General features: G+C 47.8%; 1 protein-coding gene across 1 annotated transcript in view; it reads left to right on the plus strand.

Annotated features, from left to right (window-relative positions):
• The window catches only part of CPS1 (carbamoyl-phosphate synthase 1), an 80993-nt gene that overhangs the window by 12725 nt on the left and 43967 nt on the right, over positions 1 to 24301 (plus strand). Inside the window, exons 4-21 of the mRNA XM_069860559.1 lie at positions 877 to 1021; positions 1647 to 1736; positions 2458 to 2514; positions 3034 to 3126; positions 6077 to 6166; positions 6786 to 6914; positions 7490 to 7596; positions 7946 to 8087; positions 8594 to 8671; positions 10587 to 10685; positions 11358 to 11453; positions 12177 to 12366; positions 13130 to 13287; positions 13800 to 13928; positions 16987 to 17131; positions 17509 to 17719; positions 18929 to 19127; positions 21933 to 22109. Coding sequence (XP_069716660.1) covers positions 877 to 1021; positions 1647 to 1736; positions 2458 to 2514; positions 3034 to 3126; positions 6077 to 6166; positions 6786 to 6914; positions 7490 to 7596; positions 7946 to 8087; positions 8594 to 8671; positions 10587 to 10685; positions 11358 to 11453; positions 12177 to 12366; positions 13130 to 13287; positions 13800 to 13928; positions 16987 to 17131; positions 17509 to 17719; positions 18929 to 19127; positions 21933 to 22109 — 2335 coding nt within the window. The remainder of the gene's footprint in view (positions 1 to 876; positions 1022 to 1646; positions 1737 to 2457; positions 2515 to 3033; positions 3127 to 6076; positions 6167 to 6785; positions 6915 to 7489; positions 7597 to 7945; positions 8088 to 8593; positions 8672 to 10586; positions 10686 to 11357; positions 11454 to 12176; positions 12367 to 13129; positions 13288 to 13799; positions 13929 to 16986; positions 17132 to 17508; positions 17720 to 18928; positions 19128 to 21932; positions 22110 to 24301) is intronic.

The following is a 24301-nucleotide window of genomic DNA, read 5'->3' on the forward strand; positions in this document are numbered from 1 at the left end:
CCCAATGTCTGACAATTAATCTGCTGGCAGTAAGGCTGGTGTTCCATAAAAACCCTCTCTTGTGACGTACTGATACCTGGTAGATGGCTGGAGTTGCCAATTATGTATTGTTTAAGCAATAATGACAGTAATAAATTATATTTTGCAGATAGGTCAGATTCATTCTGAAGTGTCTTTATGCACTTGGCTAAATATTTGTGCAGATAACTTCATCTTTGCCAAATTACAGCTGCTTTCATGTTCAGAGACAGGAGGGCGCCTACAGGGAAGCTGGGGAGGGACTTTTTCCAAGGGCATGGAGTGATAGGGTGAGGGTGATTTGCTTTGGATTGGAAGTGGTAGGATTTAGATTGGACATTAGGGAGAAATTCTTCACGCTGAGGGTGGGCAGGCCCTGGCAGAGGTTGCCCAGAGTAGTGGTGGCTGCCCTGTCCTTGGAAATGGGCTTTGAGGTCCCTTCCAACCTGAACCATTTCATAATTCTATGATTGCTGTTACAGCATAAGGGAGAAGGTGAAGGACTGCATGTTAATTTGAAGTTGAAGAATAGAAGCACGAGCATGTAGACTGTGTTTGATCTGTTCCCTTCTTTGGGGGTGAGAATGAAACTGGGCCTGCTGGATCCAGCGCTGATGCTTTGCAGAATCCGAGGTTTGATCCTCCGCTGCAGAAGGGTGCTCCACTGCATTTTTAGCTCTGTCCTTGCTGAGAAGGGTGCTCAGGCAGGTGGTTGAACAAAGCTGCTGTTCCTGGGGATTTTGCCTGGGATATCTTTCTGTCATATGAGAATCCAGACCTGTCTTATTGTCACTGGCTCTTTTGTTTGCCATTCAACTCCAGGCCAATGTACTTGTCCTCTATTGCTTCTTCATCCAGATGCACCGAAGCCTTGACAGACCCCAGCTACAAAGGGCAGATTCTTACCCTGGCCAACCCCATAGCTGGGAACGGTGGAGTGCCTGACACGGCTGCTTTGGACAAACTGGGCCTCAGGAAGTTCCTGGAGTCTGATGGGATCAAGGTAACAATGGGCGATGCAGAGCTGGTTGAGGGCTGGTGCTAGCAGCCTGAGAGTGTATGTGCACGCAAGAGTTTACCGGCACCCTCGTAGAAGGAGTCAGTGATACTCAACCTTTCTTTTTCTTCTTGATTCTGTCCTTTGGAGGAAAGGTGGCAAAACACAATCTGTTGTGTTTCCTGTCCCAGGCCGTGAGCTCTGACAGTGGTGAATTTCCCATCAACGATAGACACGCTGCATTTTTTGTGAACTGCTGTCCTTGATGCCTTTTTTTCCCCCGTTTCCTTCTGTCTCTTATTTATCTGTGTTTGCCGAGGACTGATTGCCACACACAGATCAAGTGCCAGTGAAAATGGGAAGTTTCAGTACGACGAGACCTTTTTCTGTATACCTGTGTTGCCACAAGCAGGGGAGGTGACGGTCAAGTGTAGAATTTTAGAATGGCTTGGGCTGGAAGTGACCCTAAAGCTCATCCAGTTCCACCCCCGGAAGTCCTGTGACTCGCTCTCAGCCATACCACATCTGCTTGGCCTCGTGTCCTGTCTGCGATGCGTTTTGCATCCTGAGAAGGGACAAGGCAAGTACAGAGTGATCCTTCAGTACAAAATGATGTCTCTTCTCTCTGCAGGTTTCGGGGTTGCTGGTGCTGGATTACAGCAACGAGTACAGCCACTGGCAGGCTGCGAGGAGCCTGGGAGAGTGGCTGCAAGAAGAGCAGGTGAGTGGCCTGGGGGTAACAATGTTGTAGAACAGACCTGTGTGAATGGGAACAGGGGAAACAACTGTGGAATTTGAGCTGGTAACCACTCTCCTCCTCATATGTCTTCACAAGTCTGTACTGGGCTCTTTCTGTGTTCCTTAGTTCTCTGATTCTTCGACCACTTCTCATTTCCAGGGTCCAGTGGTATTTCAAAGATCTGTCCAGAAGGGAAGTTAATTAAATAGGAATGCTTGATTCTCCATAAAACCAATACACATTAGATTATACTGAGTTCTCTCATCAAGTGTTTCTGTAGTGCTGCTCCTCATGGCTGCCAGGGTCCTCACCTCAAGAGATGCTGGGGGCCAGACTGGGAGCTGGGAGGTCAGGGATGTGTCAGTAGGCTGATGCTGACTTGTGACGGCTGGAAGGGTTCGACGCTTATAAGTAAGGCAAAATGAGGGTCAGAAATAAGGCAGATATTTGCCACGTGACCTTTTTATTTTATGCTTTTTAGAACAGAACTAGATTTGAGCTTTTTATGAGTGAGGTTTTACCTATTTATGAGTGGAACCAGGGTGAAGTGAAGAGCTGGAAGTAAAGCAGCCTTGGTAACAGTGCTGCTAAGAACCACAGTGCCTCAAACAAGGACATGTGCTTCTCAAAGTCATCTGGCTGCTGGCTTCCGCTGCCTTAGCTGCTTGTTCTCTAACTTCTCCTTCTCTTGTGCTTTCTCCAGGTGCCTGCACTGTATGGGATTGATACCAGAATGCTCTCCAAGTTAATTCGTGACAAGGTATGACCTGCTTCCCTTGATCTACTCGCACTGACCTTGCTGTTGCTGGGCCCTGTCTCTAAAAATGCAGCAAACCTGGCGTTCCTCCCACACACCTCTGCCTTTCGCCAGTGCTTCTGCCTCGTAGCTCTGCACAGGAGGTGGCTCAACACCTCACAGTGGGTGTCCAGAAGCAAAAAGCTTCAAACCACTTCGTGGTTTACTCCCAGATCTACACAACAGTTATTGGGGGATCTGAATTTAGATCCTCTTGGAAGGTAATGCCTTTTACTGTCACTAGACAGCCTGTTAATGAACTTCACTGCTTGACAACGCCTCTCCCCTGAATGAAGGATTTTAAACAGATTTTTGATGCAGAGGAAGGGTCGTAAACTCCTGAAGACGCTAGAAATGGTATTAAGCCGCCAGGAAACCATCTCTCACCAGCTGTTCCGCTCACTGTGCCTGTCAGCACCTTGTCCCAGTGTTCACACCTTCTCCTTTGCTCAGGCTTTGTTGTTTACTGTTGTATTTCCACAGGGCACGGTACTTGGGAAGATTGAATTTGAAGGTCAACCTGTGGAGTTTGTGGACCCAAATAAGCGAAACTTAATTGCAGAAGTTTCAACAAAGGTGAGAAGTTCTTCTGTAGCCTCAGGGCTTTACAGTCCAGGTGGTAACTGTTCCCCATTTGCTCTGGGGATTGTCCAGTCTTTCTAAATAAACAATGTGAGGACCTTTTCTGAACCATATGCCTTTCCAGACCTTAGAAGGACTCTCATCTCAACCTCATCCTCCAAGAACCCTTATGGCTCCTTGAATTGAAGGTGTGATTGAGCTTTGTGGAGCTGGATGTAGCCTGCACAGTGCTCTAGTCTGAGGACTGCGTGTTGCAAAGACAGGATTGAGAAGCATTGGGGGTGCAGTTAGACCTGGTATACGGTGGATGTATTCAAAGATAAGAAGAGTTAGTAAAAAGAAGTATAGATTTTCTTAAACAGATTTGATAATCTGTGCATAGTTGTGTTGAGGCGATTCCAGAAGACATTTCTAGATTTCAAAAAGAGACCAAGTTGGGAATGCCCTGGATCTCATATCCACTGGTATTGCCTGCTTTGTCTACAGAGATGTACAGTGAAGTCTGTAGGCTGGGCGTGCAAACTGTGCTTGACCACAGGCTGGGAGCAGCAATACAAATCATGACATAGCAAACCATACTGAAACCAGAGCCATGAGAAAACACTTTTTAGCAGGGCCTTTAGCAGTTGGGTAAGGGATAGTGGTTTTAAACTAAAACAAGGGAAGTTTAGACTAGATCTTAGGAAGAAATTTTTACCATGAGGGTGGAGAGGCCCAGGTTGCCCAGAGCAGTGGTGGCTGCCCCATCCCTGGAGGGGTTCAGGGCCAGGTTGGATGGGGCTTGGAGCCCCTGATCCAGGGGGAGGCTGGTGTGCTAGTGGTGAGAGTGAGGAGCAGTCCTGAACAGAGTGATCAGTGAGCAAGGAGAGATTTGAAGTGCAGTCTCCATCCAGGCTTGGATTTACAGCACTAACTGGTTACCTGGAATGCTGTTGGAATACAAATCTCTGCTTCTGGGATCTCACCAACTCCTGCCAATGCCTCCACTGTGATTTGAGCCAGGGCCTTGTTGCTGCACAGAAGGGTGGCAATCACTTGTTGAGGTTGGGATCTATGATCACATGAAGCAGGTGGAGCCTTTTTGAGTAGTAACTCAGAAAGGTAAGGTGGTTGATGCTAAATGCTCTGGAATTACTGAGACAGAATTATGGTAATGATGCTGAAAATGGCTTCTAAAAGGAAGATATAACAAGATTAACAGAGCTTTGGTGAGCTTGTTATGTTTATAACTTCATTTTAGAGTCTTAAAAAGCAACAACATCACCAATAAAGTTGAAAATGAAGTAAGCTGTTCAATGTTGGTAATTACTGGACGTGATAATCTGTCTGTTGCCAAACAGCTACTTTTGTGTAAATCAGCGTGCAGTAAGATCAAGAATCTGCTTATCAATTGTACATTAGGAGTGATTGATGTTTTACCATTATTTTTTCCATGCCTTCTTTAGATGACAGTGTTACAGACTCTGTTTCTAATGTTGTTCAGGGCAGGGAGTGTAGAAAACTGCCAGTGTTTTGCAGGAACTTCTACTTGAGATTTATTTTGGGGCATGTGAGGGTCAGGGTCCCACTTGAAGCTAAAAGGTAATTTCTGTCCACGTGTACAGCCCCACATACTCTTTTTGTTCCCAGCAGTACTGCCAGCAGGAGTTGCTACTCTGCCTGGCTGCTGGCTCGCAGCCTTCTCACTCCATGGAATCATGAAATAGTTTGGGTTGGAAGGGACCTCAAAGCCCATCCAGTTCCACCCCTGCCATGGGCAGGGACACCTCCCGCTGGATTGGGTTGTTCAAAGCCCCATCCAACCTGGCTTCGAACACCTCCAGGGATAACGCAGAGGGAGGAGTTGTAACATTCTGTTAATAAGCTTCAACTTGGGTTCCCTATAGAGGGGATAGTTTTCCTTCTTACTGGTTGTAATCTGCCTGTGAAAAGATTTGGTTCATCACCCAGCACCTGGCATATCGGGCATGGATTTCAATGTTTTTTCATAAGGGGCCCAGCTGTGAAATATGAATGGATAAAAGGAAGGTACTTGGTTTGGAGAAAAAACAGGCTTTTTTTTGTTCAGTGGTGCTTGCACGAGAGAAAATCGACTTTGGATAATGCACACTTGCCAATCTCAGCTTTCAGAGGCTGGCAATAACTGAAGGGAAGCACAGAGTTTGTTTTTGGAAGGAATAAGGTCTCCTCGGAGTCTCTCCTCCAGGCTGAACAACCCCAACTCTGTGTCCCTTCCCAGGTGATGTACATACGATGATTTGACTTCACTGTCTTCTGTGCTGGTTGTTGTAAGTGTGTGTACAAAGCCAAATGGTCCAGATGTGGGATGGGAGACAATTTACTTTGTAACATGGATTAAGGAGCAGCAGCTGGAAGAGGAGGAGAGGAGGGGTCTTGTATGTAATGCTGTCAAGTCAGTATGAACGCTGGTGCTCAGTGGCCTGATCTGTGACGCACTAGAGGTCACTGCAGGGTGTCTCTTACTGTGACCAGAGGGTGGTTGATGCGATGGGTCTGTAGCTGGCGTGAAGTAGCCTTGCTCCATCGGCAGCAGCAGGGTGGGTGACTTCACTCGGATAAAAATCTCTCACCATGTATCCGACGTTCGTCTTGGGCTGCAATAATCTCTGCGAACTGGCTTGCTGCATCACTGCTAATGGGGTGAAACACAGGGAAGGAGCTTGTCATTAGCTGTGGAAACAAGAGATTTCATAAGGGTTGCTGTTAGCGCTCTAATCAACAGGGTATAAAAGAGTATTATACTTTCTGCTCTCCCAGAAAAATGAGGGAAGCACTTACATCTGCAGTACTTTGGGAGATTTCAGCCTGAATTTTTAAGTACCAGTTGCTGCGTGGTGGTGAAAAGTGGTTCTTCTACCCATCCTCGTGGTGTTGTGGAGGCAGGGGCCGATCTGTCTTTTACAGCTGATCTGTCTTTTTACAGGAAGTCCAGGTCTATGGCAGAGGGAATCCGATTAAAGTCGTAGCTGTTGACTGCGGGTTGAAGCACAACGTTATCCGTCTGCTGGTGAAGGTAGAACAGTGTTCATGTCCTTCATCTCCTGTTTTGCTTTGCTAAAAGCCTCGCCTGTACTTACTGGCCTTCCTTGCCCTGGACACATCCATTCTGGTACCAGTTTCCTTCCTAAAATGGGGTACAGTTTTATTTTTATGGACTGGGAGGTGTGTTTTTTCATGTTATACTGTATTCAGGGTTAGGCAGAGGACCTGTGCAGTGGCCTCTCAGCCAGGGGAACATTTCCTAGATGGTAAGCTTTAAGAAGACAGGCACAGTGTCTCTAAAGAACAACATGTCATAGAGTGAGGCTGGAAAGCTCTGTTTTAGCAGTGAGGATAAGTGCACTGTGTAAAAGTTGAACGTATTTTGCATCCCATTAGTAAGCTTTAATCTCATTAATGAATTTCCGATGAACTCGACAAACACTGAGGCGGCTTAAAGAGACCAAGTTGACTGGTTTGGGGAAAACAGTCTGGGCAGAGTGTGGAGAGAAGCCTCATTATTGTTCCTGGCAAAGGACTGTCTGAAATCCAAACTCAGCCTCTGGGACAAGACAGCGTGCGCACAACCTCCTGACACAAACTCATCTGTTCCCCTCGTCCCCTCATTTCTTGTTCTCTTATTGTTTTACCAGCGAGGAGCAGAAGTGCATTTGGTTCCATGGGACCACGATTTCCCCAGCATGGAGTATGACGGGCTCATAATTTCCGGAGGGCCAGGGGATCCCATGAAGGCCCAGGTGGTGATTCAGAATGTCAAAAAGGTACAGTTTAACAGCCATAGGCAAATTTTTCTTGTTCATTTGCCTTTTAAAGTGCCTGAAATTTAGATAGTGGGTTGTGCTAACACCTTAGGGGACCCACTGTCGCTCAGTCATTTCAGGTGCCTTGGATATTCCTTGTCTTGGTGCACTGGGAGTTGTCTCCTCCCCAGTATAGACAATGAGGCTACACAGGCCTTGGTGAACAACACATAGTAAACACAATTACCACGATTATCCTACCAGTCCCTTAAAGTACCTTGTGCCCCTTCAGGACCTCCGTGACCTTGTGCAAGCATGCCTCTGATTTCAGACTGCTCCCATTTGAAATACCGTCACACACTAAGTGGCTGTGATGCAGAATGTTGTTGCTTATTCCCCTCAAATAGGCTGAGATGCCAAGCTCTGAGACTTCCCTCCAAAACACAGGAGAGGAGGAAGCTTTCCATTCTAGGCTGTTGCCGCCCTTGCATTCAGCGTTTTCCCAAGTCTGTGGCCGCTGTGAGGGAACTGGCGTGTTTTATGCTGGAATTGCTGAACAGAGACACTCTAATCTCTTGAAAACCTTTTATTTTTAGGTCCTGGCGAGCAACCGCCCAGAGCCCTTGTTTGGAATTGGCATGGGGAATCTAATCACTGGAATAGCAGCCGGAGCAACTTCCTACAAGATGCAGATGGCCAACAGGTACGGCAGCTCTTCTGCTTCCCGGGGCTGGGATAAATCAGCTGGGCATAGCGAAAGGCCACAGAGCAGCACTGCTTTGCTGCTGAAGTGCCTTAGGAGGAGCTAGCGTGGCAGTAAGATTACTTCTTCTCTCCAGCCCTTCTCCTTTATGTTTTGAAAGTGTGTGGTGTAACAGATCCCCACCAAAACAAAGGATAGTAAAGTTTCTCCTAGGCTTTATCACTTTGAGATTGGCTCCCAGTACTGACCTGCTGTGTACAGCCCCCACAGTTCTCAGTTCTTTTTAACTGTGGCATTTGGACACGTATGAGAACCTCCATCTTCTATTCTCTGCTCCTTTCTCTTTCAGAGGACAGAACCAGCCTGTCTTGAATGCAGTGACTGGGCAGGCTGTCATCACTGTTCAGAACCACAGCTACGCCCTCGACAGCTCTACCCTCCCGCCCGGCTGGAGGCCTCTCTTTGTGAATGCCAATGATCAAACCAACGAGGTGAGCTTGTGCTTCCCAGCTGCCTGCACAAAGCAGCCTCTAGCAAGCAAAGGCTCTGTCTCACTTTATTTCATCTCCTGGAAGCTTCCTATTAGGTGACATAAATTTGACAATCTTGACTTGAGGAGTGACTGAAGTAACTTGGTCTTCTCAGCCTCTGGAAGAGGAGTCTGAGGGGAGACCTCATTGTGCTCTGCAGCTTCCTCACACAGGGAGGAGGAGGAGCAGGCGCGGAGCTCTTCTCTCTGGCAGCCAGTGACAGGACCTAAGGGAATGGCAGGAAGACATGCCGGGGAGGGTTAGGCAGGACTTTAGGAAAAGGTTCTTCCCAGAGGGTGGTGGAGCCCTGGAACAGCTCCCAGGGCAGCAGTCACGGTGCCAAATTTGCAGCCCCTAGAAAAACCCTAGTCCTTTGGCCTTCAGTGCTTACAGGGCTAAGGTGTCGCTTTCTGTTCTCTTGCCTGCTTGCAAGGTGGTTTCCAAGATGATTGTTTTTGTTCCTGCAGGGATTTATGCATGAGACCAGACCGATCTTCACAGCTCAGTTCTACCCAGAGGCAAATCCTGGGCCAAGAGACACAGAGGTATTGTATGAGAGTTGATCTGGGCTTGGGAGTGCACATATGGAACTGCTGGAACAGGTCCAGAGGAGGCCACAGAGATGATCCGAGGGCTGGATCACCTCCCATATGAGGACAGGCTGAGAGAGTTGGGGTTGTTTGAGAGGAGAAGGCTCCAAGGAGACCTTAGAGCAGCTTCCAGTGCTGAAAGGGGCTCGAGGAAAGTTGGGGAGGGGTTCTGGATCAGGGAGGGCAGGGACAGGATGAAGGGAACAGTTTAACGCTGCAGGAGGGGAGATTGAGATGAGATCTTAGGCAGAAATGTTTTGCTGTGAGGGTGGGGAGGCCCTGGCCCAGGCTGCCCAGGGCAGGGGTGGCTGCCCCATCCCTGGAGGGGTTCAAGGCCAGGTTGGATGGGGCTTGGAGCCCCTGATCCAGTGGGAGGTGTCCCTGCCCATGGCAGGGGTGGGACTGGATGGGCTTTGAGGTCCCTTCCAACCCAAACCATGATTCTATGATATGTGCCAGCTACAGTGATAAGTCTTTACATTGGTGGTGGTCCTAAATCTTGGTTCTGGAATTGCCAGGATCCTTAGAGAGCTCCCGGTCCTGCACAGGCTCGTGTCTGCTTAGCTCAATCCACAGCTAATTGCAGTCAGCAGCGAGGCATCTATTGACTCCTGCGTGCTTTGGATCAATGATCCCATTCATATGATGTGTACGCTTTGAGTCCTGGTGGGATTATTTGTGTATTGGAAGTTACTGAAGTGCTTAAGCCTTTTCAGGATCAGGCTCAAATCTCTTTGCAAAAGGAAAAGGATTTTTATCTTAACAGAAAAAAAAATACTAGCCAGATGTTTTGTAATAAAATCATTAACTTTCCAATACATTTCAGTTCCACTTTTGAATTTTTTAATTACTGTAGAGTTATGTAAATGAATCGACTCTTCTTCACTCTGGTTCTCCAAAGTGAAATGAAATTTTAATCCCCCATCTGTGACTTTGCACAAATTCTGCACCAACTGGCTGCATGGTCACAGTGGCTGCCTAAGCGGCAGCAGGGGATGCAGCAGGTAGAGGAGGTGCGTCTGAGCGCAAATAAACTTGTTAGTATTTCTTGAGAGGGGAAGGTGGAGGAAAACATCAAAGCGCTTGCTTTAATCTTAATTTGATGATGTTGATTCAACCTGCAGATAAATCTCTTGATATCAAGAAGCTTCCTAGCAATCTGATTGACTGGTTAATCTCGGAGAGCTAAGAACAACTCCCAGCTGGGTCTATTCCAAATCTGTGCTCTCCCACCACTGGGACGGGCTTGATAACGCAGTGCCTGTCCTGTGTGCTCCATGCTCCTTCCATAGATGATTCCCAGCTTCATGTGGACAGGAGCTCTGTGTGGGGTGAGGTGAGGAACCTGTCCCCCTGCCCGCACGCCAGCGCTGGCCACGCTGGCTCCATGCCTGTCCTGGCCTGAGAACACTCATCTTCTAGGTGATCTGGGATCTCTGGTGGAAGGACAGCACCGATTTAGCATGAGTGATGTTTAGATATTCCTGTTCAGCTCCCAGCTCTGGAGCAGACGTCAGTGCAGATGGTTCACTTGAGCTCATGAAATGCACGTTCTCCTGTGTTTTAGCTTGTAACACCCGCTCATTTGCTGCACTCTCAGCCATACCCAGGCAGAGCACACGGATGTGGTTGAGTGTTTTCTTCCTGCTATGACCTCACTTTCTTAATTGCAGCTTTGTCAGCTACGTCAAAGTTGTTAAGTAAATTCCAGATAATGCTCCCCTCTACTCTGATGGCGTATATCTGCCTTCTGAAGGCAGCAGAGCAGAGCTGATAGCCTGAGCTCACAAATGGCCTGTTCTTTTCCTTCTTTGCTCGGTATTTATTCAGTTCTGTTTGGGGATTAAACACGTGTGTTTGTTTTCCCTAGTTCCTATTTGATTCGTTCATGTCACTGGTTAAGAGGGGGAAAGGCACAACCGTTTCCTCGGTCCTGCCCAAGGCTGGAGCAACAGCTTCCAGAGTGGAGGTCAGTTCCAGTACTTGTTATCCACGCCGGTGGATACCACGCCAGTTGGTGAGGCCAGGAGACAGCAAATTCCTACTGCATCCGTGGTACAAAGTGGCACAAAAAGCTGTTCCTGACCCTTACCCAAGGGCTGTCAGCTGCCTGTCTCACAGTCATCGGGCAGCTCTTGCTCTATAAACCCCTTTCCTTTGAGTAAGTTTTAGCACCTGATGTTGCATGTGTTATTTCTGTGTAGTTCTCCCAAGAAAGATTCTCTCCCAGCAGTGGAAGAGGTGCCCTGGGATAATTTGACCAGGCGGTTCCCTGCTAGCTGTGTTCTGCTGATGCTCTGTTGCTTAGCAAATAAGTCTGAAATTCCTAGCGGGAGCTGCATTTCACACTGTTTTGTTATCTTGGAAGGCAGCTGGACTTTGTGGGCAGGCAAAGCGAGGCATGGCTGTCTGTAAGCACGATACAGCTAACACCTGCATTGTGTGCCCTGTGCATGACTCATGCGCTTCTCTAACCTGATGTACATGGGAGAAGTTCTTCAAACTAAAACCGCTGTCAGTTTGGAGGTGGCTTTTCTTCCCTTGTTAGAGCTTAGGATTTGTAATTTGAGGCTGTTCAGCACGCACAGTTATTTCAACATCCACAGGACTGACTTTTTTTCATGCTGTTTGACACTTCCAGGTCTCCAAAGTTCTCATCCTAGGGTCTGGGGGTCTGTCGATCGGGCAGGCCGGGGAATTTGATTACTCCGGATCCCAGGCTGTGAAAGCCATGAAGGTGAGAGGATACTCTGCAAATGTTAATGAAAAGTAATTGATTTTTCCTTCTTACAGCTGACTGTGATCACCCAACTGGCCTTTCCCCACTGGGGCAGGGGGGCTGCTGAGGTTACACAGAAAGAGAAATGGAGCCCTCCCAGGGTGTTATTAATTCACTGTTTTGGTTAAGCTGTAACAAAGGCCTCCAAGCAGGATGGGTGGCCGTGGCGCAAAGTGTTATGGCCTCATGACATCAAGAAAAGGAAAGTAACTTTATGGAAAGTCAAGGCAAAAAGTGTGTTCTGGGACTGTTACTGGCAGGTACAAAACTGTAAGAGCCACCTGGAGCCCCATGATCAAAGAACTGTTTCTTGGCAAGGAAAGACTGGGGTTTGCTTGAGTTAGTTTTGCTTTGTCACTTTTAGTCTGATTCCCAATGGAAGAAAGACACGAGATGGTGCTGGAGTTTTCTCCTCTACGTCACTCTTAAATGATAACACTATTTCAGCTCAATTGCTGAATCAGGTGGGAATCTCCATTCCCTCAGGATTCACAGACAGGCAGAGGCACAAAAGTAAAGAACTGATGTTAGCTCAGCCTGGTACCAGATACTTGAAATCCCTTATGGGGGAGGACCGGGGCTTTCTGAAGGCAAATTGCTTGTTGAGCCCCACCTCTCCCTGCTGCTGTTAGCTCTTCTTCCACAGACGCCTGGTTCTAATGCAGATTTTCCTTATTTCAGGAAGAAAACGTGAAAACCGTCCTCATGAATCCAAATATTGCTTCAGTGCAGACCAACGAGACTGGCTTAAAGCAGGCTGACGCTGTCTACTTCCTCCCCATCACTCCACACTTTGTCACAGAGGTCATCAAGGCAGAGCGTCCTGATGGATTAATTCTGGGCATGGGTGGCCAGACTGCTCTCAACTGTGGTGAGTACGTTACAACGGCTTTGCAGGCCAGCTCGGGATTCTAACGATGTGTTCAGCAGGCTCTGTTTATGCAGAAATGTGAGACTTGTGTGTGTAACACATTGCTCAGGTTCTTAAGCGATACAGGCAGGGATCAGGGATCAGGCAGGGATTAGATACAGCCCAGCACACGCTCCTGCCCAGTCCTGGTGCTCCCTGACCCATCCCTGCAGAATTCCTGGGCTCCCTGCCTGATCCCTGATCCTTGTCTGATCCCTGCCTGATCCTTGTCTGATCCCTGATCCCTGCCTGATCCCTGATCCCTGCCTGATCCCTGTCTGATCCACCATGAGTGGGTGCTTGCTAAGCTGTGACTATAACTTTTTGGCCTCCTCTTGACCCTCTCCAGTAGCTTAAGATGCTTTTTATCCTGTAGTGCCCAGAACTGGACCCAGCGCTCAAGTCCTAGTTTCATAGCTGAATCGAGGATACTCGGACCACGTTGAGGCAGGGATCAAAAGGAAAACTTCGCTTCATTTATCTTCTAGCAAGAGAATCCAGCAGTGTTGCAGATGACCAAGCAGCGACTTCACTAATAGTCATAGGTTTCATAAGTTTCAGGACAGAAACTTTCACGTTACAATTCTGAGTTCTAATACTGATAAAGAATAATAAAATGAGCTGTTTATGAGGCCAGACAAGTTGTCAGCTAGTCAGATCTCCTGAATACTTTCTTCTTCATCTACCATCAGTCCTCAAAACTGTGGCTTTGTTTGCTCTGCAGGAGTGGAACTCTTCAAGCAAGGAGTCCTGCGGGAGTATGGTGTGAAGGTCCTAGGTACATCAGTTGAGTCCATCATGGCTACAGAGGATAGGAAGCTTTTTTCCGATAAACTGGCTGAGCTAAATGAAAAGATTGCTCCTAGCTTTGCAGTGGAATCGGTAAATCAGACAGTTTTGAAGATGTGATTAATATTCCTGTGGCTCATTTGAGTTATTGAAAAGGAAAAATCAAGCCTTGTTGCTTGAAAGCTGGCTACAGCATGGATACTGTAGTTTGTTCGCGTTCATCGGCACTCCTCGCTGATTGATGCTGGTTCACTACGCTTTAAAATGAGTGAAAATGCAATTAAGCACTTGGAAAGTCTGAGCTAATTTTCCCATTGACAAGGAAAGTAAATTAGGTTGAGGTGGCTTCTGTGCTAAAGCACAAAAATATGTAACGTTTTGGTGGCTACTGAATCTTGCACAAGCTATTAAGGCTTAGGATTTCAGGTCCTCAAAAAGTCAAAATCCTTGCATTTTGAGAGTTCTGAAATCCTTCTTGAGGGTGGAAGTGTGGAAACAAGCAATTGGCTCAGTGGGATTTCAATTTAACCAGCTAACCAGAGTTGTGAAGACTTGATTTATCCTAATTGTTATCATATCTCTGAAATGTATTGCTCTCTCTTAAGATTGAAGATGCTCTGAAGGCAGCTGAGAAGATCAGCTACCCTGTCATGATACGTTCTGCTTATGCCCTTGGTGGTCTGGGGTCGGGCATCTGTCCTGATGAGGAAACTCTGCTGGACCTTGGCACGAAGGTACGTCTGCAACTGCAAGCTCTGCGAACAGAGCCCAGCACCTGGTTTTCTGATGTATTCTGCTAACAGTCACAGACTCTGGAATTGTACGTAGCTTCCCTTTCATCTTGCCTGTCAAACATTATCATTTAGTAGAGGACAAGTGCAGTTGGACTTGATCTCAAAGGTCTTTTCCAACATAGGGATTCTATGGTTATCCTGACTCCTCCTAATGCCCTCTTTTCAGAATTCCTGCTGGCTTGGGTAATGAAAATACATAAATTAATGAGAAACAAGTTGTAATTCGAGCAAGAGTTTCAACAATTTTGGTTGGAAAAGAAACGCAGAGGACTATATTTGCCTACTTTTAGATGTAAACAGCTCATGAAAGATGTCAAGGAAGGTGAAACATTTGAAATCCTGGGTGATGTCAGGGACAGAGGAGCTGTGAGACTTGGGCTTCTGCTGTGTTTCTGCCTAAAGACAGTGTTTGTTCTAGGTCAAAGGCTCGTGTAGAGATTTAATGGGATGGGACTTAATAATGTGGCATCGCCCAGCTGGGAAGAGACAGCTCTTCCTGGAGGAAATCTGGGCTTGTTTTTGTGTGAAAAGTAAACAGAGAATTGGGGAAAGCAAAGCAAGAGCTTTTTTTCTTGGCAAATTTGCAGAATTTTAGGAAATAAATCTATGTTAGCTGGTCTCAAATTCTTGGGTTTGACTCTCCCTGACTTGCTGAACCTCTTAATCTTTCACATATCTCTGGAAAGAAAAAACTGCTGTGGCCAGTAGGAGCTGTGTGTGAAAATAACATTTTTGTCTTCCTCCCCATAGTTGTCATGCAAATGGACCATGAGTCCCGTGTGCCCTAGTGCCGAACAAACAAAGAATCAGAGTGGTTTGGGTTGGAGGGGGTCTCAAAGCCCACCCAGTTCCATGCCTGCCATGGGCAGGGACAGGTTGCTCAGAGCCCCATCCAACCTGGCCTTGAACCCCTCCAGGGATGGGGCAGCCAACACCTCCCTGGGCAGCCTCTGCCAGTGCCCGAGAACCCTTTTGGAGAAGGAATTTTTCCTGACATCCAGTCTAAACCTCCCCTGGCACAACTTGAGGCTCTCATTCTATCAGTTGCCAATTGGGAAAAGATCCCAGCACCCACCTCACCACAACCTCCTTTCAGAAGCTGCAGAGCACGATGAGGTCTCCCCTAGCCTCCTCTTCTCCAGGCTAAACAACCTCAGGTGCCTCAGCCCCCTGCAGAATCCCTGTCCTCCAGCCCATTCCCCAGCTCCGTTCCCCTTCTCTAGATGCACTCCAGGCCCTCAATGTCCTTCTTGTAGTGAGGCACAAACTCATCGGCCTTGAGTTTGTCTCCTGGCTTTGCTCATTTTGAGTGAGAGAAGGCAACAGGCCGTAGCACTGCAGCAGCGTGGAATTGTTTGACGAGCACAGTTCCATCCGTGCTTCATCCGGGTGTGCAGTGCTGCTCCTCAAGCTGTTCCTTCTTTGTTTGTGGTTCGACTTTGGCCGTGAACTGAGGGCAATGTTTGAATAAAGGCTTGAGCGGATTACAGAAGGGACCAGGCTGGAGACTGATTCATGGGCAGCATTAAAACCAGAAGCTCTGCTAAAGGATGGATTGATAATGTGCCCATTATTTTCTAGGATTTTAAGTGAGAATTGATTAATGTTTTCTATCTGCTAATATTAAGGCCATTTATTCACTTAGATTATGCTCATGTACCAACAAACTGTATTTTTCATTTTTGTCTCTAGCGCTGAGGAGCGCTTTCAAGATTAGTTTAAGAATAAATCATGAGTCTTGCTTCTGGTTAGGGTGCAGATGATCAGCAGCATTATTAGTGCTATTAATTATGTGGCATTGGCTGGCACCCACACTCCCCATCACTCAGTCACTGAGCTTTCTGCAGAGTTCTCCTGCAGAAGCCCATGGGGCTGCCCACGTGCACCCACAGCTGGGATGAGGTTTAACAAGGCCAAGTGCCGGGTCCTGCACTTGGGACACAACAACCCTGTGCAACTCCAGGCGTGGGGAAGGGTGGCTGGAAAGCTGCCTGGAGGAGAAGGACCTGGAGTTGTTGGTCAACAGCAGCTGAACATGGGCCAGCAGTGGCCAGGTGGCCAAGAAGGCCAACAGCATCCAGGCTTGGATCAGCTATGGTGTGGCCAGCAGGAGCAGGGAAGGGATCGTCTGCCTGTGTTCGATGCCGGTGAGGCCACACCTCGAATTGTGGGCTCAGTTTTGGGCCCTTCACTACAAGAAGAACGTTGAGAGGCTGGAGCGTGTCCAGAGAAGGGAAAGGAGCTGAGGAAGGGGCTGGCCTCGTAAATGGAGGTTATGAGAGGCAGCTGAAGACCTGGGGCTGTTTAGCCTGGAGAAAAGGAGGCTGAGGGGAGACCTCATTGTTCTCTATAGCTCCCTGAAAGGAGGTTGTGGTAAGGTGGGTGCTGGGCTCTTCTCCCAAATGACAGGTAGTAGGATGAAAGGAGATGGCTTCAAATTATGCCAGGGAGGGTTAGATTTGAATTTGGGAAACATTTCTTCCCCAGAAAGGTTCTCGGGCAGAGGCTGCCCAGGGAGGTGGTGGAGTCCCCGTCCCTGGAGGGGTTTAAGAGTTGGGCTGATGAGGTGCACAGAGATTTGGTTTAGCAGTGGGTAGGTACGGTTGGACACGGTGATCTCAAAGGTCTTTTCCAACCAAATGATTCTATGATTCTAGCAAAAGCCTGTGTCTGCTGTGTCATCGCAGCTTTTGACATGTTCTCATTCTTGTCTGTTATTTAGATGCCATCACAGGCTCACACCCTTGCCTTTTATTTCCCATCAGATCACAGAAATGCTTTCTGTGCCTTTCAAACAAAGCTAATGAAATTTGGTTTTTAGAAGAAGAGAAATATGAAGTGCTTGCTTGTCATCAGTGCTATGGACTCTGCTTATATTCATCTTTCAATTTTTGGGTTGCTCTGGGATGTCTGGAGAGAAGCTGCTGAAGTCTTAGATATGGAGCATGTTCTAATAAGGCTTTCTTTTTAATGTTCGTTTTTCCTATCATGTTGCCAGGCATTTGCGATGACTAACCAGATTCTGGTGGAAAAGTCAGTTGTTGGCTGGAAGGAGATAGAGTACGAAGTGGTGAGAGATGCTGCTGACAACTGTATCGCTGTCTGCAGCATGGAGAACATGGACGCTATGGGAGTCCACACAGGTAGGCTTGGGTGCAGGGCTGCTCGCTGGAAATGGCACGGCATAAAAAATGTTCATGAGCCCTTCGGCCTGCTGTGATTGATGAAACAGGCTCTAGAAATGCGCTTCAGGTCTCAGACACAGCCAGCTAGGGTGTGAAATGGATATCATTAGGCTAAACTTACCTCTGCGGTCCCGTTTTCCACGGGAATGTCTGGCCTCTCCAAGTCTGGGTTTCTACTGACCTGTGCTTCCCATCTGCTGTGCATCCACGGGCTTGAACGTCTGTCCTACCTTCATTCCCTAGTAATGGGTTCGCAAGGAAAGTGACCCTTGTGGCGAGACCTCGCTGTGCTGAGCTGCTTCTCATTTTCCTTCTCTGCTGCCTCTGCCAAACAGGAGACTCCGTTGTTGTGGCTCCGAGCCAGACGCTCGCTAATGAGGAATTTCAGATGCTGAGGGATCGTGCCATTAAAGTTGTGCGACATTTAGGCATCGTGGGAGAGTGTAATATCCAGTTTGCTCTGCATCCGACTTCCCTGGAGTACTACGTCATTGAAGTGAACGCCAGGCTCTCAAGAAGTTCCGCTTTGGCCTCCAAGGCAACAGGGTAAGATTATCTAAAAAAGCCAAAATACGATAAAGTAAGTGAACAAATAAGTGAGGGAAGAAGAAGAAAGAGAATTACAATAAGATATCAGTGTATTACTTAAATACCTCAGTGACAGCAGCAAGGAAGATTGAGCCTTGGAGGGTCGGTGCTTCTGGGAGATGGTAGGTGGGGTTGGTGAGCCCTCCCAGCCTGCTCCAGCCTGCAGAAGCTGCTTCTACGAGTAGAACCACTCCCCGGAGGAGGGCGTGGGTGTCCACTGTGTCCACGTGTCGGCTGCAAATCATCTCTGGGACCCAGAGGACATGGGTATTAATAAGCTGCCTGTCAGACATACACAAATGGCATCGCTAGCTGCCTTTGTCTTGTGGGCTAATCATAAACTAATCAAGACAAGGATGGTCAGAGCAAGCTGTTTAAAAATTGGCTTATTAATTGCGCTTTGCAGATGCTGCTGAAAGGCATAAATTAATCTCTAATTTGCAGTTCTCAACAACTCTTGTGGTTGTTGAGGTCCCGTAGCAGGGGCTGGAGAGAAGCCCTGATGTTGGACAGTGGGCATTTGATCACTTTGTTTTGGGTGGTGTGCAGCAACACGTATCTGTATGTGTGGTCACACTGGGTGTGACCGAGACTTCAAATGGTGGCTTTGCAGATTGTACAACAAGTCCCAGACCTGGGCAGGTAGCTCTGCAATACGTTAAGGTAAGAACACCTTAACACCGTCTGTTCAGCCTGGAGGAGACTGAGGGGAGACCTCACCGCGCTCTGCAGCTTCCTCACACGGGGAGGAGGAGGAGCAGGCACTGAGCTCTTCTCTCTAGTGACCAATGACAGGAAGATACACCAGGGGAGGGTTAGGTTGGACATTAGGAAAAATTTCTTCCCCCAGAGGGTGGTGGAGCCCTAGAACAGCTCCCAGGGAAGCAGGCACAGCCCGACAATATTCCAGAAACGTTTGGCCAGCACCCTCAGCCCCATGGTGTGAGTTTTGGGTGGTGTCCTGTGTAGGGACAGGAGCTGGACTGGATGGTCCTTGTGGGTCCCTGCTAACTAAGGACATTCTATGATTCTACCTTGAGCACAGTAACTTTCTGTTGGGTTGAGGAGTGAAAATCACCTCACATCTATTTAATTTGATCCACTCCTGGGATTTACGAAAGCAAAGTAGTTCCCACCCTACTGTTCTCTACTTCTCCTCTCTGGCAGGTATCCGTTAGCATTCATCGCTGCCAAAATTGCCCTGGGGATCCCCTTGCCAGAAATCAAGAATGTGGTGACAGGAAAAACCTCTGCCTGCTTTGAACCCAGCCTGGATTACGTTGTTACCAAGATACCCCGGTGGGATCTGGACCGTTTTCAGCGTACGTCCAATCAGATTGGAAGCTCCATGAAGAGCGTGGGAGAGGTGGGTGCAAGGCTCTCCCCTTCCCTAACATTCAACCGCTTGGGAGGTAATTTGTCATTCTTGGAAACCCTCAGAATATCTATCATGAGGGACCTAATGGCTTTTGAAGATGTTTATTCAGCTCAAATGATTTTTATCCAGTGCTATAATTAATTGAAATGAGTTAGGGCTGTGTAATCTTGGATATCACAGTGCGGGTTCATAAATAGTTTGACTCCTAAGGAAAGAAACTTATTTGGATCCCTAGAGGTTGACTTCGTTCTTAGCACTTGCTACAGGACTCGGACATGCTTCTGTTTGGGGCTCTGTGGTGGTGGTTAATTGGAGTATAATTTCAGGAGCTGTTGTCTATTAAGATGTTCAGTGATACCAATGAGCCACAGCTCTTGGTTGTTCCCGTTGTCCTCTCTGTCAAAACCACATGCCATTTCTCAGCTTACTTCTGCTCTCGAAATCCAAGCCTGACCTGCGATCTTGCTCTGAAGTTTGGACTTCTCTTAGTGATGAAGTCTCTGATACCTGGAACACGACAGCGACACTTTTGAACCCTGATTTTAAGGTGTTTGGGACAATAACAACATTTCCTGTCCAAAGTTTCAGAGGACAGAAATGAAGCAAAATGGGTCTTACCCATTCCTGGAGAGTCTTACCCATTCCTGGAGAGTCTTACCCATACCTGCTTACTTAGTTAACTACATATCCAAAGCAAAATAATTATTTATCTATCTTTTCAGCTGCCTCTTTTCCTGATGCTTTTCAAATAGCTATTTTTTTAAATCATTTTGACACATGAGACCTTCTTATCATCACTTTAACATTTCTCAGACAATAAGCCTTCATCCCAACTGGATAGATTAATTGGAATTTGGTTTTCCATTGGCAGTTTTGGCTTTTAATGGCAATGAGGGGTGGTGTTTTCCAGTGAGTTGATGCTTACTGATATTAATCCTCTCTGTTTAGGGGGTTTAGGTTGTTTTGGAGAGCTGGGCTTCCTAAATACAGTTGCCTTGTGCCCCGTTAATCCTCTCCGGTTAGGGGTTTTAGGCTGGGTTGCCTTCTGCCCCACCAGCTGTAAGCACATCCTGGCCATCGTGTTTGTAGGAGGAAGCTCCAAGTCCTTCCAGGGGTTGAACATCACGAAACCAGAGCTGGTGACCCCTCTGTCATTCTCCAGGCAGGATACTGGGTAAAGGGAGGGAGGAGATACAGGAATGGTCAGTGCTGTTGCTGTACAGGCCTGTGCTGGGGAGAGAACTGAAGCATGGATGGAGAAGCTTAAGGAATGTACTTTGCAGCTGGTGGAGGAACTCGGCAGAAAGGTGAGTCTCCAAGCTCCGTGTCTTTGAAGCACAGAGCTTCTGGCCGCTGTGTCTCTATTAGTATGGCAGAGTCGTCTCCTTCGGCCTGAATTTGAAGGCAGACTGCAGCACCTACTGCATTTTTATTAAGTGAGTGGCCTGGCCTGGCTTTTCCTGAGCTCTGTTGTGCTGGGCAGCAGGCCTGGAGCTGGGAGAAAAGAGAAAACAAAGTTATTTTTTCTTTGACATTTTTCAACGTTGCTTTTGAGAAGATTTTATGCTGTTAGAGTTCCACTGCGCTGTGAAATAAAAACCTAGAGATCTGAGAAAGGACTCTGCTACCACACAGATTTCCACAGGGAAAGGCTTGTCCCCTTATTAGCTGTGATGTCAAGATTGGAGGAGGGAACCCTGGTGCTGCTGTGCCAAGGAGGAGTAATCCTTTAAGGGAGCCTTCACGGGGCAAAGTTGCCGTTAAAAGTAGTTTAGAGGAAGAGGAGCAGATTCCTCCTGAACCTTAGAATTCCCACTGCGAGTTTCTCTCTCTAACAGGCTGTTAAGAAGAAACATCTGCCTGTGTAACTGCACCCATGCCGCTGCATAATGCTGCCCTCAACTAATGCACACCAGAGCAGTTTGCAGAGGAGAGCAGGGGCTTCCTGTCTTTCATAGGTAGGGAGAGGAAAGCAGAGAGCAGGCTGTTGTCTGAAACTCCCTATTGACGGTAGGAAGTGGGACTCAGATGTGCTCAGGAGGCCAGCAGCATCTTGGCTTGAATCAGCCACGGTGTGGCCAGCAGGAGCAGGGAAGGGATTGTGCCCCAGGCTCAGTGCTGGTGAGGCCGCATCTCAAATCCTGGGTTCAGTTTTGGGCTGCTCAGTACAAGAAGGACATTGAGGGGCTGGAGTGCGTCCAGAGAAGGGAACAGAGCTGGGGAAGGGGCTGGAGAACAAGGGTTCTGGGATTGGCTCTGGAGCTGGGGGCTGTTTAGCCTGGAGGAATGGAGGCTGAGGGGAGACCTCATCATTTTGCAGCTTCTGAAAGGAGGTTGTAGTGAGGTGGATGCTAGTCTCTTCTCCCAGGTGACAGGCCAAGAGGGAATGTCCTCAAGTTGTGCTAGGACAGGTTCAGATTAGACATCAGGAAAATCTCTTCACTGAATGGATTCTCAGGCCCAGAGAGGCGGTGGAGTCCCCACCCCTGGAGGGGTTTAAAACCCAGTCAGAGGAGGTGCTCAGGGATCTGGTTCAGTAGTGGACAAGTACAGTTGGACTCAACGATCTCAAAGGTCTTTTCCAACCAAGTGACTGTGATTCCATGATGCCCAAGGTTCAGTCTGCTGTGCCGGGCTTAGAGCCAGCAGGCCTGTGTTGGGGAGGAGGTGCAAAGGCTGTCATCTTGTCGTCTCTTTGTATGTCTGTGTCTGTTTAAATTTGCACCCTGTGCTCCGCAGGGGCCAGCTGCACAGCAGCTCACCCAGCTCACGCGGAGGGACTCTCTGTTACAGGTCATGGCGATTGGACGCACTTTTGAAGAGAGCTTCCAGAAGGCCCTCAGAATGTGCCACCCATCTGTAGATGGGTTCTCTTCACGTCTGCCCATGAATAAAGCCTGGCCAGCTGTCGTGGATCTCCAGAAGGAACTCTCTGAGCCATCCAGCACTCGGATATATGCAATAGCCAAGGTAACCAAAGACAGAAATGTGCCTCGAATTCTAGCTTACCAGATTGGGTCAACTGAGGTGACATTCTTCAACCCCTTGTTTCCCTGTGTAAAGCACACCGGGAACACCTTGTGTAGGATCCTTGCTGTTGGAAGTACAGGCATTCTCTATCACATGCAATTTCCTCTGCAGAACTCACTAGCTGGATGGTACGACTTTAATTTTTCATGCTGAGAGCTATGTTTTCCTGCGTCTTCTTTTATCCAGGTAGTGCGTTTGCCTTGTGATATAACCTTAGCCAGGCCTCATTGCATCCAGTAGCATCCTGTGTCATTTTAGAATCATGGAATTGGTTGGGTTGGAAGGGACCTCAAAGCCCAACTGGTTTCACCCCCTGCCACGGGCAGGGACACCTCCCACTGGATCAGTTCTCAGATTACTGTTCATTTATGGTGAGGGAGGAAGGAAAAGAAGAGGATCCTTGTAAGAACTGAAACAAAAGATGATAAAGAATGATGAGCTGCAGTCTGAGAGCATTTCCCCTGTCTGTGCTTAACCCCTCTGCTGTCACACCAGGCAAATCCCTTCATCTCTCAAGCTGTCTGGGTAGCAGTGGGTGCTATTGCCAGGGGAGGGAGGGCGTGAAATGATTTCTGCCTTCAGCTCCACAGTTGCCTGTGTGTAAATGCGGGGTGAGTCACTTTACAAGGTCGGTGCCATTTACCACTTTGGTTTTGTTGCAGCCGACTTGTCCATTCCCTCAGCAAAGAGGAGGGCACAGCAGTCTTTTATAGTTCCTACTTATCTTTTGGGGTGTTTTAAGATTGCAAACCTTCCTGTCAGGGAAATTACTGGTGTTTTTCGGCAGGGAACACTCAGTTACTGGGTTTTGTGCCCCTGACTTTGGAGTCTTTAAGCCCTTTGTGCTTGTATGTAGATACACTTCATTACATCCTCCATGCAAGTGTGGGAAGCTGAGATTGTGCCGTGTTTTAAAAAGGTTTCCTGGTAGCCGTTCCTCTTATAAATGGCCTGAGCAGAAAGCACAAGATGTTCTTTAAGTGTGTGGCTTGTCCAGCTGGTGACTTTTGCTTTTCAAGCTGGGGAAATGCACATCTTCATAAGTGTAGAACACGCTTCAGCAGCTGTGCTTGGTCTTTATTACAGCTTTCTCTTGTAACAGAGAGAAAAACCTTGCTTCGTGTCTCTCTGAGTAGCTCAGAGAGCTTTTCTGAAAGGTTAGTCTCAGCCCTGTGTTAACACAGGGGATCTGGGGAGATGAAGGTGAGCTTGGGCCCCACGGAACGCTTTGGGTGTTCCCAGCTGGTGGCATTTTCACTGGGAGCTGCCAAAAAAAGCAAGATCAAAGCTTTAATCCCTCCCTATAAAGAGCTGCCTCTGGCTGACACAATGCACTAATTCGTCCCGTTAATAACTGAGGCAAGTGATATCGGTGAGAGGTGCTTCTGGCAGCTGGAGCCGCCTGCCTGGAAATCCCTTTCCAGCTTGCTGACATTTAAAAGGCAGCAGTTAGTCCCTGTTAGCCGTCAGCTTTGTTTGAAACAGGATGGAGCTTTGTTGTGTGTCTTCTCCTCCTCCCTAAGCCCCCATAGACAATTCTCCAAGGCTTTTTACTACTTCTCTCTCCTTTTCCTTTTGGATGATGAAAACGGTAACCGCTCAGGTGCAAGGGAAGGGAGTGCTCTGGAAGGTGTCCTGCTGTGGCTCCCACTCCGTTCTCTCATCAGGAGTTTAGGCTGTGCTCCTTCCTGTAGGTTTGGATAGGGTGAAGCCATCGGAACATGTTCAGGGCTCCTGATCACATCCTGCAGGGACTTTCTGCCAGGAAACCTGGAAACTTGCTCCTGTAGGGCAGTGATTCGGAAGCAAGAACTGTCCGCAGACTCACTCTTCTCTCCCAGTCTCCAGAGGCTTAATGACTCCCAAAGCAGAGCTAAACAAAAAGTCAAATCTGTGCAAACTAAATCTGATTAGTAAACAGGTAAATTGAATTTTAAAACCATTCAGAACACAAATTGGGCCTCATTAGTGCCTTTTACTTATTTAACACCAGCAATGTTAAATTTAGGCATTAATGATGCCAAAGCAGCAGCATTGTGATAAAAGTTTCCAGATAAGAAGCAGAAACGGGATGCTACTTGAGGGCATCAAGTGTAAACCCAGCTGATTGGCAGTATGGGGATTGCAGCGCT

The sequence above is a fragment of the Phaenicophaeus curvirostris genome, chromosome 7 (genome assembly GCF_032191515.1).
Source record: "Phaenicophaeus curvirostris isolate KB17595 chromosome 7, BPBGC_Pcur_1.0, whole genome shotgun sequence".
In the NCBI taxonomy this organism is placed as follows: Eukaryota; Metazoa; Chordata; class Aves; order Cuculiformes; family Cuculidae; genus Phaenicophaeus; species Phaenicophaeus curvirostris.